This window comes from Heliangelus exortis, chromosome 1, assembly GCF_036169615.1.
Source record: "Heliangelus exortis chromosome 1, bHelExo1.hap1, whole genome shotgun sequence".
Taxonomy (NCBI): domain Eukaryota; kingdom Metazoa; phylum Chordata; class Aves; order Apodiformes; family Trochilidae; genus Heliangelus; species Heliangelus exortis.
In genome coordinates, this window is record NC_092422.1 from 24,035,967 (window position 1) to 24,052,829 (window position 16,863).

The window sequence follows — 16,863 nt, forward strand, 5'->3', positions numbered from 1 at the left end:
ATAGAAACATAAAGCTTATTTTAGGGTATATTAAATAAGACAAGGCCATTTTAGTAAAACTAACTCTTAAGGACAGATAAAAAACAAAACTAGTAGTCCTATTTGTTGCAGAATTAATAATCCTTTACTCTGTATGGCCATCTTCTTGACAATTATATAAAGCATAAAAAAATATTTATAGTAGTATTTCTGTATTATTCTATTATTCCATATTATATTCTGAAAAAGTGCTTACAGAGACAAGTTTCTTAACCACAAACTCAAAGCCTTCCAGTTGTCTAAAGCCCCAATCCAACTATTTAAGACCCTTGCTGAATATGAAAAAAAGGAGTTAAGACAACTTTCATTTTTAAATCTAGGAATGCTCTCCCTACTTTTACATTTTCAAGTCAAATTAACAATTGCTTGAAAAATGCGGTGTGATTTGTGTTAAACTGCGGATTAGTCACTTCTAAAGAGGAAGCTTCATGTCTAGTGTAAGGCTTTGAGAAATACTTCATTGCCTTCATTTTTTACCCTTCTTCTCATTATCCAATATTTTATATTCATCTAACACAGCATGGCCAGTTTCCTTTGCAGTTTTCTTTACAACAGCTTTGATACCAATATTGTCGATGTTAAATGCTGTCACACCAACGTTGATTGCAGAATTCATGGCATTGTCTGTAGCATGCCCAGCATCCTCTCCATACCTTAAGAAAGACAGCAGTTTTGTCAATATGTATACTTAGTATTGTCCATTTTAGTAGAATTACCTTGAAAGCAAGAACTTAAGCATTACTAAGAACAAGGAACAAGCACACAGTCTGAATGTCTAAAGAATAAAACTAGAAATTACCAAACCATCTGAGTGAGGGCTGCTCTTCTATTAGATGGATAATTCTTTAAAGACACCAATATGATTCTGCTCTTTTTCCTCAAAAAACCCCACAGACTTCCTCTCTTTCTCCTTCCTTCCCCTCTAGTTTTGAAGAGTAGAAAGCTTGTTTATAGAACCACAAGAAGGGAGGTAGGGAGTTGTGTGCAATAACCCCTAAATACTTTTTTAACCTAAGTTCTTAGGTAGAACTCCTACTACCCTCTCTATTCTTCCATTTAGGTCCTCACAGCTGGTCTCTTGCAGCTGCTAAACCTGCCCAGTCTGTACCATGGGTGGCACCACTGAGGAAGGAGGGAGGGCAAACACTGTCCTGCCTTCCCACCTGGTTAAGAGAAAAAGTGACCAGAATCACCTCAGGTGTATTTTTTCTCAGTTGTTACTACCACTGCCAGAATAATGCTTGGTTGGTACTTGTCCTTTATCACCTTTGCCTGTGTCTAACTGGCACAATGTGATACAATGTGTGTGGTGTAACAGCACCACACTGCCATGTTATTTCTAAATCCCAAAAGCAGACTCACTGAAGTAGTCCACCACTATGCTCAAGCAAATTAACCCAGACAGTCTAACAGGTTGCCCACATACAAAGAATTGCTGATTTGCTGACAACAAGATCCCTACCAAAATTTTTTTCCAGTAAAAATTTATCTGAAGTAATAGAAGTAATCAAAACAGTGGCAAAGTGGAGAGGGGATGGGGGGAAGGAGGAGGAAAAGTTACCTGAAACACTCAAAGCTATCTTGAGGATTTGTTGAAAATTACCAAGAGATAAAAACTCTGGTCTATCCAATGAGCTGTGAGTCCAGCTTTTTGTTTTAGGGGCAAGTCAGAACTTTTGTATTAATTACTCAAGTGTGAAGAAAAATACACCTACACCAGTAGAAAGAGCATACTGAAGGAGGGTGAAAGCACAATGAGAGCAGCAACTCTGACTATTCGAGGCAGGCAGATGCTTCCCCAGAGAGCACTACAGTCACACAAACCAGGCCAAAGGGAAGTATTTCTGGCAGTATCAGAACCCCAGCAGTTAAGGGAGTTACTTTTTCCCTGAGCTTCTTTGGACCAGAGATTCTTTGAGGATCTCAAAACAAGGCTAGAGAGAAGCACACAATATCAAAGAATCCAAAAATCTATTGAATTATTGGTACAGCAGCCATGGCTTATGGCTGAAACAAGAACAAAACTGAATTAGAAGGATTAGTGCTTTTTTGTTTTGTTTTTAATTCTCTGATAGAGTAACAGCCTTGACTCACTGACATTGGATTTGCAGATTACAGAATTAAACTCACAGCACAAGTGTAGTTATTGGTCAATTTGATTGGTTATTTTCACCTCAGAAACATCAGAAACTGGTTTCATTTAACATCAGCAAAGCAGCTAATGTTATTTGAATTAAAACTGATCCATTACAGGTGGTCCATTGTGTTACACTGACAATTTCAAACTTGATAATTAATTTTTCAGTTTACCTCTCTCAATTGTATCATTTGTAACTTCCTTTTCTTTTTCAAATAATTCTGAGCAACATACAATAAGCATCTCTTTATAATTTAACCTGTAAAGGTATCACAGCTAAGTTGTAGCTGAGGTTTTTTTTGTTAATTTAGAGATGCTTAGATGATGCTCCTTTAGCTTTCTTTATATTAAGTGGAATCTAGCTAATTTACTGAAGCATTTTGAGTGTAAGAAATCTTTGTCACTGAAACAGAAACCAGCTTCCAAAAGAGGTGTTAAGTAGAATTTTAATAGATTTATATAGATAAATTCTAAAGATCAAAAATCAAGTATTTTCAATTGAATTGTAATTAACTACAATATTTCATTACTTATTGTTTTTCACTCTTAGAGGCTGTTGACTGTTCCTTGTATTTTCTATTTTTATATCTAAAACATAAACATTAATCTGAATTTTTGATAACAGTACAATACTTCCTGAAATTCCTCCTGAAAACAAACATTAGCAATAAAGCACCACTAATCAGAACTGCACAATCTAGTCTCCTATTTGAAATGTAGCACAATCCAACCCTGAATGCCAATCCACTTAATAATGCTGATGCTTATCTTGTTACCTTCTAGCAGCCTGTATGCACTTTCAGTAATCCTTTTTAACATCTCTTTTACTACTTATCAGGGATTCCATTTAACCTACATGCCTTTGCTTACTCTTCACTTTCTATTATTACCTATTGCACTTTTTCAGGGGTGCATTTCATACATTTTGCAGTTATTTCATCATATATTTCCTTATTCTCCACGGTACCTTCCAGTACCTGTACTCAATTTTTTTTTCTTTTCATCATCTTAGTGACAACTCCAAGTAACAAACATTACTCTTCTCTTCCCCCTCATTATGTTTTTCTAAGAGCATTTGTATTTTGCAAGTCAAGGCTATTCTATTATTCCTATTTATGCCATACATTTCCTTACACATTTTTCTTGCATTAGCAGCTTATCATGTGCTGCACAATTAGAGCAAAGCAGGTGTTTCAGTTCACTTCTCCACACTTTCATAATTTTTTTGCCAGTATTCAAAGTGACAGTTTGTTTTGGAAGATGAAATCAACAAAAATATAACTTACTTGTATCTGACAGTTTTCACAGTCTCAGTTGAAACACTTTTAGCAATGCACTTTGCTGCACTTTCTAAACCTTGCCACACTGTTGAAAACCCTGTAAAATGAACAGCTTGTTTGAGTTCATTGCACTGAAAAGTATGTACTTAAAAAAGAGTATATGGGATTTTTATTACCTTGAACTCCACTTGCTGCTACCACCAGAGCACCATCAAGAGTAGATTTGCCATCTTTATCTTTCTTAAGGGATTCTGGAACTAATTTACTGCCATGCTTCTTCACGTGTGGTGCCAGCTCCTTTCCAACACAGCTTGCTATAGAACACACTCCCTCAACTACCATAAAACAAACAGTATGCAGATTATTTAGTGATAACATCTTTAAAAGTCCTTACTCCTAATTAAAAGTAAACGTCACTGAAGTCCTAAGTGTTGCTTCTATTTAAATATGCTTATTTGAAAGACAGACTTAAATCCATGCTTATGTATCCAACTGACAGAAAAACAACTTTATTTTTCAGATTCTGCAGTTCCGGTTCCCAAGAAATGAGTAAGTTTGGTCTTATAACTAAAAACGACTTCAAAAGAAATAAATACACATCATATTCTTGAACTTCAAGAATCTGTTTTAATTGCTTTTTTATCCCCAACTTGCACATAAGGAAAAATCTGTCTTTTCTGACTTGTCTTCTGGAGAAATCTCTTTCCATCATTCCAGCTCTTGGAAGTATTTTAAATCATCCAGCACAATTTGCTTTTAAACTCAAGAGGAGTAACCGGACACCAAATATAAAACATTAATGCAAATACGTAACAGAATGAAGTTACTGAGAGCTGTTAGGGTTACCAAACACCTCTGAACATCAAGCCACTTCCAGATGAAGTTTTATACATAGTCTGTATGGACCTGTTTCAGATGTGCATATTTAAAACCATGCACACACACATTCTCTAGTGGCATAATATGTACAGTGACAGTACGGCTCTTAAAATACATGGTTATCAACTTAGGAAGAAAGAGGAAGACTATTTTGAATTAACTGTCTAAAACTTATAAAACAAACTCAAGACTGTACAGACATACTCTTTTAAGAAAGAAAAATATGCCTCAAGGTCACAAAATGGTCCCAAAGCATGTCTCTTGCAGGAGGCAGCTGGGCACACTGGATTTCATCAGGTCAGTCCCTGCTATAGGTCACTGGCTAAAGAAACCAGCTCTCATTTTACAGAATATTTAAGGCAAAAATATATACTATGGGCACGGGAATTTTTACCTAAGAGCTGGCTGACTTTCACAGCTCCTCCAGTAGCCTGTTTTGCTACATGAAGCCCCTTTGCTACAGCTGGGTTGACTTCCAGAGGTTTTTCTTCTGGTTGAATGTGTTCTCGTAGTTTAGAAGCTCCTTTGTGGATAGCTTTGCCAGTATATTCTGCTCCTTTTATTAGGCCCCAGCTTACCCAAGATGCACCTTCAAGGCAAAAATACTTTTTCTTAGAATGTGTAATTTTACAGACTATGATTCCTGCAGCTTTTTCCCTCCAACACTGACTTTATAAACATTCCTGATGGCACAGTCTGCAATTACACTTTTCCCTGAGCATTAATTCCTGCAGTGATTTCTGCTCGTACACCACCCATGTTTTTTCAGTTGACTTTATTTAAGTTTAATCAAGTCAGCCCTCATCCAAATGTCAGCTTAATACAGACAGAGTTTTTTAATAGATATCCAAGCCCCAGCTGGGTCAGAAGTGATATAACTGTACTTCTCAATGCTATTAACATTCTGAAAATGTACAACCAGCCTGTTGGCCCTCCTAGCAGATTCATATATATTACAACCAGCTGGTGGTCATTAGTTATGTTCCAAAGGTTCTCAGAGGAAAAAAATGTTCATCTGTAGAAATCACAACAGATGCCTGCTTTAATGTCCTGTTTAAACAGGACTAGAATTGTTCTAACACAGCAGTTTGAGTCACAGGGGGTAACATCCTAAAATATAGTCAAATAAATAGCCCAACTCAGTTGCAGTGAACAAGACTGGTACTAATGCATTTACATTCATGCAGCCCACTAAAGTATCCTTTAGATTACAACTAGACCAAGTAAACATCTACTTCTGATCACCTGACACACATGCATTTAGGTGAAAACACTGGTTAAATGTTACTCAGGTTTACAGTCAACACAATTCTCTTACTACAACAGTACCTGATAAGATTCCATGAGCAACTTTCTCGCTCCATTCTGGCAACTCTTTCTTATTTTCTTCTTCTTCAGGTTGTGGTTGGATATGCACAGTTTGAGGCAAGTTAAATGCATCACCAGAGGCTTCTGAAGGCTAACAAGTGAAAGTAAACACCTGAGAATCTACTTAGACACATAACATCAGGATTTCTGTTTTACATGGGTTAGATCATAGAGATCCATTTTCAGAAAACACTAATGCAATGTATTATTTCAATAAGCATACAGAAATTCAAAGGAAATTTGTGATTCTACTACTTTTGCAAAGAAATACTATGCATTCAAAAAAAGCTGGTAGGAGCTCAGCACTTTCTGTACATTTTCTTCACCCAGTAACAATGTTACAGTTTTCATTCCAACGTGGCCATGTGGTCAGGTAACTAAGTATAGAAAACTTACAGTACAATATAACTAAAAGTAAGAGACTTGTCCCTCTAGTATTTCTATGTTCTCAGAGGGAAGTCAACTCTGTTGTTATTCAGTATGGGAACTGGAGCCTGAGAATCCAGCTGCACTGAAAGAATGCAGCTGTTCTGGTTGTTTTGCTCCTCATCCTGCCCTCCCAAATTCAAGAATAAAAGAGATTATTCATTCTATGTGCTGCCAATGCTTTTGCAGACTGGCACAGCCAAGGAACACATGATACTGCTTCCCATTTAACACCGAGGGCATAGGTCTGGTGTGATTTCAAGTCAAAGACCAGAGTTTCTGGAGTAGACACTGATTATTCAAACACAGCAACCACTACCACAGTCTGGTTAGCAGTTTTAGAAACTGGAACATCACTTTACACAGTTCACAGACAATGTATAATTGAATTCTAGAGAAAGCAAAAAAAAGTAACAGATTTAGGCTTTGGTTAGGATTCTATTTTTAAGACTTTTGCCAGAGTAAACGTAAAAAAACCAAAATTCAATTATTTAAAACTGCTTGTTAAGGAGGAACAGTAAGAAACCCCTTTGTGTTTAGGCTTGAAGACTCAATATGAAAGCATTCATAGATGAAACCTATGAACAGAATAGAACACACAATATGGATTAATATTTGATACTCCATGGAATCCTTAGATTGTTCTGAAATATTTCCTGGAAAAAGAGTATTGCATAAAGGTGGCTGTGTCAGTAGAATAAAACAAAAGCAACATTATAGAAAGGAGTAAAGCCAGTTTTGGAAAGTTGCTAGGTTAACAATGCATTACTGAGTTGTCCTGTACCATCAATTACTGCTTGACAGCAGCACAGAATTTCATGTTTAAGAAATGTCTTTAGCATGGGACCAAAACACTTTGGGGGCTGGGCAGGAGAAAAGACCTTAACACACAGCTACAACTAAGAGCAGCTTGGGTCACTATGTAGACAAACATTGAGACAGAAATGGGTTCTCTAAAAAGGTGATTCTATACTACAACTACATTAAATACACTGCTTAATTAGATCCTAATGAGTACTATATAAAATATACTTTAAATGGCCAACAGACTAATCTTTGAAATATTTGTGTTCTATCATATTTCTTTTAAACTCCAGAAATCTGCAACTAATATGCAAAATGTGCAAAAAAATTAAAAAAAAAACAAAACAAAACACAGGGCACAGCATACGTTGCTGCTAACAAATGAGTCAGCAGTTCTAATATGTATTTCAGTGACAATTTTTTTTTTTCACTATGGAATCACTGTCCTGGAATTTACCTGGACTTTGTGGCCAGACATCTGTTTAAATTTATCTTCAAAATGCGCTCTCTCAGTTGCTGGGAGCTCTGAAGATAACCCTACTCTCTGATGGGATCCTGGCACCTGTGACATCATATCAGGGAACATTAACAAAAACATGGAATTTTAGGACAACAAGGAACTAATGAGATATCCAATTTGAGCTACTTCTCTGCAGGATATGTTACAGAATTTTATCCATTAAGTCCTGCACTGAAACAGCACACAATTCTTTAGTATTTTTCCCTTTGAAGTAAAAATGAGTGGCCTCCTGTGCTAGTGAAATTCTCTGGTGAAGTCCACAGTGTATCTAACAGGACACTGAAAACTGGTCCTTCACCATCACTGCATTCAAGTCTTGGTGATTCAACAAGACTGTGTATTTCATTAAAAGATGTCATTTTGCTAAGAACTTTTAAATAGTTATTGATTACCATTTTTGCTAAAATGGTGCACCAGTGCTCTTTGAGTAATATTTTTTACCACGTTTACAGTCACCATATCTTATTTCACCTCTGTTAGACTGTAGGTATTTTTCTCCTATTTTCTCTATCAGTTGATATCTTACTGCCATGATGCACCAGATTTATCTATTCTGAGATCCCATTTCAAGGCAGATTTTTGAGGTACACTATTTCCACAGCTCTTCTCCAAAGTGGCTTAATATTTTGGAAGGGTAAACAAATTTTTGGGCACAATATTGCATGAATGGTATTATCAAAACTACACAGAGACTGTTTCCATGTGTGGGTACACAGACTGGTAAACAACCTGCTTTCTCCTCAACAGATAATTTCACTTTGGGTCCTATTTCTTTTGGAAAAATATAGAAAATACAGAAAACAGTCTGTGATTCCTCTGTGTGCTTATAATTTAAAAATTTCTGTCCTCCCATCTCACACAGCATAGTTTCATTTCTAGGTTGCTTAATCTTGATACTTTATCTATTTCTCAGTGGGGAGCTTCCCAAGCAAGACAAAGAACTTCACAATTTTACACAACTGAATGGAAATGGGAGAATGTATTGATGATTACCACCTTTCCTTATTGGCTTTAAAAAGGCAGCCCAGGAATTTACCTGGATTCGAAGGTCAGACATCTGTTTTAGGAGATCCTCAAAGAGCTCTCTGTCAGCTGCTGGAAGTTCTGAAGACAGAACTACTCCCACATAGGACCCTGGTACCTGGGACATTGCATCAGGGAACATGTAGACTCCAGTGTTGCAGCACAGAACAGGAGACTGGTTACACATCAGAGGATACAACCAGTCACAAACCTAGAAAAGGTAAGTACATAAAGAAATTAAAGGATCTTTTTAAAAAGAAAGGCAAGCAGAATGTACAGATAAGCACCAAAACCTTGATTTTCCATAAAAACTAATAAAAATAGAAAAGCCTTATGCCGTCTTAAAAAACAAACAAAAAAAAACAACAAAAAGGAAATAATTTCCATGTAACTATGGAAATACCATTCTTGATCAGTTCTGACAGTCTGAAGTGTAATATAGAGAAAATACTGTTTTTCACAGGACTATAATTCAGGCTTGTACCCTCTTAACTGAGGTCTAGTCTTGAGGCCCAAGTGTAGAAGCAGATGAAAAGCTCTGCCAAACAAGTTGGGATTCACAGTACCTCTAACTTCCTGTAGATCTTTGGAAAGATTTATATTATAGGATAAAGACAACATATGGCTGTCACTGCCTGACTAGTGGAGGTGAGCCAGGCTTCCAAAACTAGGAGAGAGTTTTCATTGGTTCCTCCAGCTTTCTCCTTCACTGATGAGACTTCTAACAGCCAATATTGGCAGCAACAAGGAGATTCAAAGTCAGCAAGGAGGCCAGAAATGCAATGTACATTACAGAACATGCTCACATGAAGCAAACAAGGACTGAAAAAAAAACCCAAAATGCATCTTTTTTATTTGTAGCTCAGAGCCTCGATTAACATAGGCCCTCAAATTCCAAATTTGTTGTCCTAATTGCAATACTTATAACTAGTTGAAACTGAGTTTTTATGTGAGGAAAGGGAAGTATGAAGGAAAAAGATGTGTTAGCTCCTGTAGAAAATGGAATTTACTGGAACAGTCAGCACTAAATAACCTTTTAGTGTGTATTTGCAGAAAAACATTTTTCTAACAGCAACAACATTCTTCATATTATCACGGAGGTATTCAGGATTAGAGGAGCAAGAGACTAAGACGACTGCCTTTTAAAGTTTTATGACAGCTCTTGAAATTTAATTAAAGGAGAAAATTGTGTTCTTGTTACCTGAAGAAACGCAGGTGGACGATTCTGTGCTGCCTCACTGCCTGTATCCAAGAACTTCACAATGCGGAGATATCCAGGATATGAAGGAGCACTGACCTGCCCATCAGGAGTCACAAAGAAGATTTGTACTCCTTGGGGAATCAAGATCAGTTCATCTGCATCCACTCCCAGGTTTTCAAGGGGAGGTGGCCGAGTACACTTATTGTAGTAGTCCTCACCAACAGAAGAAAACTCCCCAGAGTCTGTGCCATAAGACACAGTGAAATGGCCATTGGTAGCTTGGGGAGTATAGGCAGGAGGTGCTTCATTTGGCAGACAGAGGGGTTTTGCAGATGATGGACTCATGGCTGGTATTTGCCCCTGGCTAACAGCTGTAACACTTCCATCTGCTGCAGGTGGCTGACTTGGTACAAACAGAGAATCAGGGGGTGGGGGTCTTTCTGGCTTTTCTTTGGAAGGAATAGATGGGTACAACTTGGGCACCCCAGCAGGGGCATCCATCACAACAGGACTTGCTTGAGCAGGTGGAGTGTTTTGTTCCAGAATACCGAGTCGAGCGTGAACATTCTGAAGAGTCTCCCTCATCTTCTGCTGCATTTCCCTTGCAGACTCCCACTGGGACCCTACACATCCAGGACCCTCTGATGGAATGCTAAGTCCTCGAAGCAAGTGATCAAGTCCTTGCTTATAATAGTCCCTTGCCTCTTCCTTCTGACCCAGTTCATCTGTATTCAGTCCTTTATTGATAAAAATAAAGGCTTTCTTGTACTCTTCATTAATAGCTTTAAGATTTGCATCTGCTTGCACAACCGGATCCTGTAGTGGTTCCATTACTGCAAATTGAAATAGATTAATAAGAGTATTCAGAGATGAAGCAAAACAAAATTTACCTTAGAATAAAACCTCTGGTTTCTAACAATTTCTATGTTTTGTATATCAGCAGAAAGTTAACAAGTTGCTTTGTACAGTGTCTGGTATGTTATGGGTATCTCATATTAACCTTCAGATTTTGAACGTATGATTACAAATCAGCAAGGAATTTGACTCTATAATCATCACACCTGGTTACATTACAGACAGGTATTTCTTCAAAGCTAAGCATCAGAATATGGATATTTCTGATGCCAATCTTTCAGTCTTAAAAAATATTAAGATCAGTAGCAGAAGATTGGGGGGAAAAAAACCCAACAACACAACAAAAAATTGAACTTTACTTTTGATAATATATAAAAAAAAAAATCTCCAGGCTATTAAACAATTCAGTTAATGTTTTGGCTATATAAATAAAGGATGTATTTTTAAACTAAGTGCATTTTTCCTAAAATAGTTTAAAGAAAAGCACTCAACAGACTTGATAGACTTCCAAGATCAACACAGAAATGGGAAGAAGCACTTTGAGCACTTAAAGCTATGCCTTACAAAATTAAAACGGGGAATAACTTATTTGCTTTACAGTATTTATGAAGTAAGAAAGACAACTGGCATTTTCCTTTCTCCCATGTGATTAAAACCTGAAATACCAGCATGTCTAAAAGGTGGCAGGTTCTACCTCTATTGTGAAACGTGTTCCTCAAACAGCCTCATACATATTCCAACAGTTGAAGAGCAGAAGAGAATCCAATAGGTCTATCTGAACTTTAAAATGTGAAAAATCAGTTTTAACTGAAATCAAGTTTTCAGTCTTTGCCAAATGCAACAAACACAAATAATTCCTGAACTAAGAGAGTGTTTACAACACACAATGTAAAAAAATCCAATGAGGTATTTTGCTGACAGTATTGAGAAGCATTGTCAATTCAGAAAAGACTAATGATCATGGACAACAAGAACAGGATACCATTCAAAAATATAACAGCATGCACTTTAGGAACAACAATGATTCTGTGCTGTAAGCTGGATGGAAGAAAGAAGAAAAATCTAGAGGCATCTATCAATCACAATAACAGCAAGCTATAGAAAACATGAGGGTAAGTAAAATCTAAAGTGTGAAAAGAAAAATACTTCCATTACACGTAGTGGCTTTAATGACACTGTACAAAGCACCTGGTGAGTCCTCTCACAACACTGAGCCACTTTCAAGAAAGCTGCACCAGAACAGGAAAAGGCTTGCAAAAGGCTACTGAAATTTTTTAGTGAATCAACTACTTTTATTTACCCTAGACAGAGCTTGGCTCACTGACCAAATAAGCAAAAGGCTAAGAGATTAGATCAGTGTCTATAAATAAAGTAGATGAAAAGAAGAAAGTGAATCATGAAAGAAGAACTACTGAAATACAAACTTCTATCAAAATCCTGAAATAGTACCCACATTTCTGACTGATATGCCCTAGTTTTGGTCCTGCTCTGGCAGAGGGGTTGGACTTGATGATCTTCAGAGGCCCTTTCAACCCCTGACATGCTGTGATTCAGGTTTATTTAATGTATCTTCTTATTTTTGTCTATCAATAAAGTAAAAAATTATAATGTGTATTATATAACATGTAGGTTTCAAAAAAACAAAAAGCATTTAGAAGACAGTTTAACCTAACAGCAGAGGTTACTTCTTTATGAGCACAATTTAGCATTGTGACATTATTAGTGTCTGTGTATCCAGTTCTGTAATAAAACCCATCTTAAACCTCTAAGTAAGCAATCAATTTGTGTGAACACTATTGCAGCACCAAAGTCCACTTTGTTCCATGGATTTTTTTTATTTGTTTTTGCTGGGGGGGCAGGCTAAGGCAAATAGAGTTTACAGATTTTAAAATAATTGTTTTGCCAGCTATTATTAGTATATAAAAAGAAGACATCAAGTAAAATCCTAAAGTCTTAGCTACATTTCAACTTTACAGTCAATTTACCATTTCCTGTATGGTCATCATACTGTCAACACTGCTGGCCTTGCTAAAGCTCAGTCTCTATTGACACTAAAAAAGGTTTGTAAGAAAAAGAGATGTCAGCACCATCTGTGTATACACAGCACTAGTGTGTGGCTGTGCATGGGCAAGATACTGAAGCTGGCTCAGCAACTCAGAAGAGAGTGCTACAACTCATCTCTGATTGTTTGGAACATTCCAAATGTGCTTTTTGTGTACATACAATTACCACTAAAATATGCATTCCAGTGGCTAAGCACTTAGTAATGGAAGAAGGAATTCATCATACATTTTAACTTTAACATAACTGAAAGTCAGGCCAAAGACCTGAATTTCATTTGTTCCTGTTAATGTATTAAATTGAGTAAGGAATAATGGATTGTAGGAAGCAAAGTAATGAACTGGATTGTTTCCTCACAGTACATTGAGAAATACTCACTGAAATCCTGCCAACCTGATCACATGCAAGGAAGATCCTCTGTCATTATTTATTTTCAGTGTATGATCTTAATAAAATATTAAGTGCCCTGCATATTTCAATATTTATCTGTAATCCACTTCTGTACAAAGCAGAGAGTCTCATTTCCTCTTTTCTAAAGCTGGAATAAATTGCAAAGTATATGTTACTAAATATGAGAATCCTGCAAACCACAACCTTTGCTCCAATGGCCAGTAGGACTCTGAGGAACTTGTCTTGCAGAAAGCTCATCCAAAACAGAGCTAAGAAAAGAGCTAACAGGCACTGTGGATAACCACAGATCAGTTCTGTGCTTGAGCTAATTCCTTGGCCCTCTTCCATTTATCAGTACAGACACACTCTGGTTTTAAGTAACTCAGCCAAGGGAGGCTAGGATGCAACACTGAAACTTGAGTGCAATTCGATATTGTGAGCTGACATCTCAACTACCTGTCTGACCATCCTTCCTCTGAAGCAACAAACTCTACCTCATGAAAAAACAATGTATATGTAAAAAATACAGCTTACTGCCAAGGTAAAAACAAAGCCTAAAGCTTTCTAAGAGGATTAAATAACCTGACAGAGGAAGGACAGTATTACCAACTCAGTTTTTGAAACCTGGTGGTATAGGGAATGAAAAAAAACAAAACCAAAACAAACCCTTTATCCACTATTTGTCAGCTGTTCATCTATCAGCCACTGATCTCAGAGATGAAGAGGGTGACAGAAAGCTACCATGCACTCAGCATTAAGCCTTATTTCTATAGGGAAAGAGCAGTTAAGGTATTAGTAACTTTTAGAAAATTAGAGAACAAACCAGATTAAAACAAATATTCCAAATTATGTAAATTAATACAAGCCAGGTACTAGTTGATAATTTTATGGGATATTTGCTTTTAGTTTTATTTTGTTTGAAGTAGCCCCCTTTTTTTTTTTTTCATTAAGTGGTGATCTACCCCTAATTTAATTTTTGTCTGAATAAATTACCTATTCATTCCTTCTGAATCCTTGGTATGCATTTCCCTCACATGTTCTCAGTGCAGAGCTTTTAGGCTTTGAGCATCTCTTTGGCACACCTCTAAAAAGGGAAGTGAAGCTACAGTTCTGTGGCCAAAGCTACTAACATCATCGTGGAAAATGTAAGGTTACGTAAGGCAGCAATTTAATACTTTTTCATTAGCAGTGTACCTGCCAGTTGTCGATCTCTGCCAACAGATTTTCCATACAAAAACAACTCAAGCCCAGATTGTCTGGCATGAGTCTTTTCAAAAAAGGCAAAATACAAGGAGCACTTTTTTCACAGTATTTTGAAAAATAAACTTGCAGTTTATATCAGTTCCATAAGAAGACACACAAAATATTACTTATTATCATGGCTACTTTAACCCGGCCCCTGGCACTGGAGCTCGCACCTCCACCCCCCCAGCTCTGCCCACCGCGGCCACCCCCGCTCCTCCCGACTCAGCCCGACCCAGACGCGGTGCTCCACACCTGCCGGCCGGGCCTGGGGCTTCTCCGGGGCGAGCAGACACACTGGGGCCGGCCTGACACCAAGCCCAGCCCCGACCCACCTCCCCTCTCCCCTTGGCTCACACCCTACGGAGAGCTCACACCGCGACCTCCAACTCGCCCGCCCGCCCCACCGCGGCCGAACACGCCACCTCACCGCAACCCGCCGGGAGGAACCCCCGACAAGCCTGGCAGGGCCCGACACCACCACCACCGCCGCCGCCGCGCTGCTCACCGATCAAGGCCCCGCTGCCCGCCCTGACCGGACGGGACTGGACCGAATCGAACCGCTCGGACCCTTCTGCGCCACCGCCGCCCGGGTCAGGCGGCAGCGGGCGGGGCTGCCGGCACGCGACGGTGACGTCGGCGAGTGGCGATTGGGGGCTGCGCGCGCTCGGGGGCGGTGCGGCGCTGAGGGGGAGGAGGAGGGAGGTGCTCTGCGTGGTTAAACCAGCTTGGTTCTCTCAGCAGCAGTTGTTTAATTAATAAAAGGTGCTTCGTAAATATTGGTTGTGATCTGTGACTTCCCCCGACTTGGTCTGCTGTCAGGACACGCTGTCTTTGCTACTCTTCCAGCCCTGGAGCAGGTTGGGCCGGGGCTCTGGCTCTATCCGGGCTGTCAGCAGCAGCCTCGCAGCAGCGTGATCAGACAGTGGATTATTTATTTGTCACTTTTATAACCAGTACTAAAAATCTTCTGCAGCTGGACTTTCACATAGTAAATACCTAATTATGTGAAATATAGCAAAGGTGCATTCTGTGGTGCACAGTTCCTTATGTGAGCGGAGTCCTAGTTGCTTTCTCAGGGTCCTTTAAGTGGAACCGAAGAAGACCATAACAAATTTGTACTAAAAGCTGTGTTTAGGTAGCACAGCCCTTTCCAGCACAGTCCTGGAAGCTGGGTGTGCCTCACCTTTATTTAGCTCTGAAGGATCCCTGGAAATTCTTCATGCATTGTAGTTTCTCAGTACAACTTTCACTTAGGAATTCTGTGTTCCCAGCTTCTCACTTGCCTGCTCTTCACTGCTTTCCCTACTGACAAGAAACAGTGAATAATCTGGAGGAGTGACAAGCAGTCCACAAATCAGAGAAAGTTCCTCTTTTAAAACTGTTTCAGATGACATTTGTATATGAAGCAGTGGGCAGAGGGATAAGGTTGGCATATATGGTTGGGACTGGTGGAGAGGGCCCTAAGCATTGGTTTAAAAAGATGATATGTTGGGCTCAGGTAATGGGATGACACTTGAGTTACGTTATGTGGAGATAAGCAAGACTTACAAGGAACTAAAAAACAGTTTTATGGTAGAAAGTGACACTTTCAAGCGATGCCACAAGTCAGTAGAAAAGACTTTTATAACCATGTTTTTTAACCATGCAGCTGGTCAGCCCCTGGTCCATGGTTTGCCTAGGGAGGCCATGCAGCCTTCAGCCCTGATGTGCTCAGAACCCAGTCAAGACCCTGAGCAGCTTGGTGTAGTTTCAGAAATGGCTGTGCCAGTGGAGGGTTGGACCAGATGACTTTCAGTGAACTGTTCAAGCCTAAATTTTTTCCATATATCTGTGATAAATGCTGGTCTCATACTTAAACAGAGAAAAAAACCAAAGCCAACAGTTTGAAAATAGTGGCCTGAAAACAGTGGATCCTTAGAAAGGAGAAGGAACACTTAGAAAGGAGAAGGAACAACACACAATTCTTCATCTCAGGGCTCTTCTTCAGCCTGGTTCCTTCTTAAATGCATCATTTAATCAGAATGTAGATATAGATTAAATAAACTGGCTGAAGTAGTGCTAAAACACAGGTCAGTAATGAGAGATGTTGGTGATAAGGTACTAATAAATTACTTTTTTCTTTCTGTAAGAGCAGAGGCTGCAAGTAGTTTCTATGGATCAGTTGAGAGGATGACTACTAAAGAGAAAGATTTACATTATTTTTATCAGTCAACAGACTTCAGTATTTTCAGGTGTTCAGTGTTTTCTGGATACAGGCCTAAATAATCCCTTTTACCAATTTTTTTTTTTTCTTTTGGTGGTAACAGGCCTTGGTAATTCAATTCTGTAAGTTGGTGAAGGGCACAGCAGCATCACAGGAGGATGTGAGTTGAGCAAGACGTATGAGGGGGCTGTCTGGCTGCACACTCAGCTCTCAGGAACACACTGGCACATCTGCCATGACAATGTTTCCTTCCATGCAGATGCTGCTCTGCCATACTGTGTCTCCTCCCTCCCCCAGGGCAGCTTCTGTCTGCTGTGAATTTATGTAAACCCTTGTGCTTTTGCTTTAAGTCAGAATTTGCCTCAGCACAGGGCTGAACCTCTGTCTCTAAGCATTCTCTCCTATAGCTGTAGAAATACACTGCATCTGCCT

The 16,863-nt window shown here is 38.9% G+C and overlaps 1 protein-coding gene across 7 annotated transcripts; it reads right to left on the reverse strand.

Moving 5' to 3' along the window:
* Positions 1–356: 356 nt before the first annotated feature.
* On the reverse strand, positions 357–14,900 carry SPART (spartin). Of its 7 annotated transcripts, none has more exons than XM_071737612.1 (9): positions 14,651–14,887; positions 9,678–10,510; positions 8,490–8,687; positions 7,391–7,495; positions 5,665–5,794; positions 4,730–4,924; positions 3,633–3,791; positions 3,463–3,553; positions 357–692 (listed from the first exon to the last, which is right to left on the reverse strand). In XM_071737612.1, the coding sequence occupies exons 2-9, from the start codon at positions 10,506–10,508 to the stop codon at positions 506–508; spliced, it is 1,896 nt and encodes a 631-aa protein (XP_071593713.1). In that variant the 5' UTR covers positions 10,509–10,510; positions 14,651–14,887; the 3' UTR covers positions 357–505. The 7 variants fall into 7 exon arrangements, with proteins under 7 accessions (XP_071593713.1, XP_071593724.1, XP_071593770.1 ...); XM_071737623.1 differs by having other exon boundaries at positions 14,734–14,841; XM_071737669.1 differs by having other exon boundaries at positions 14,656–14,817.
* Positions 14,901–16,863: the final 1,963 nt, after the last annotated feature.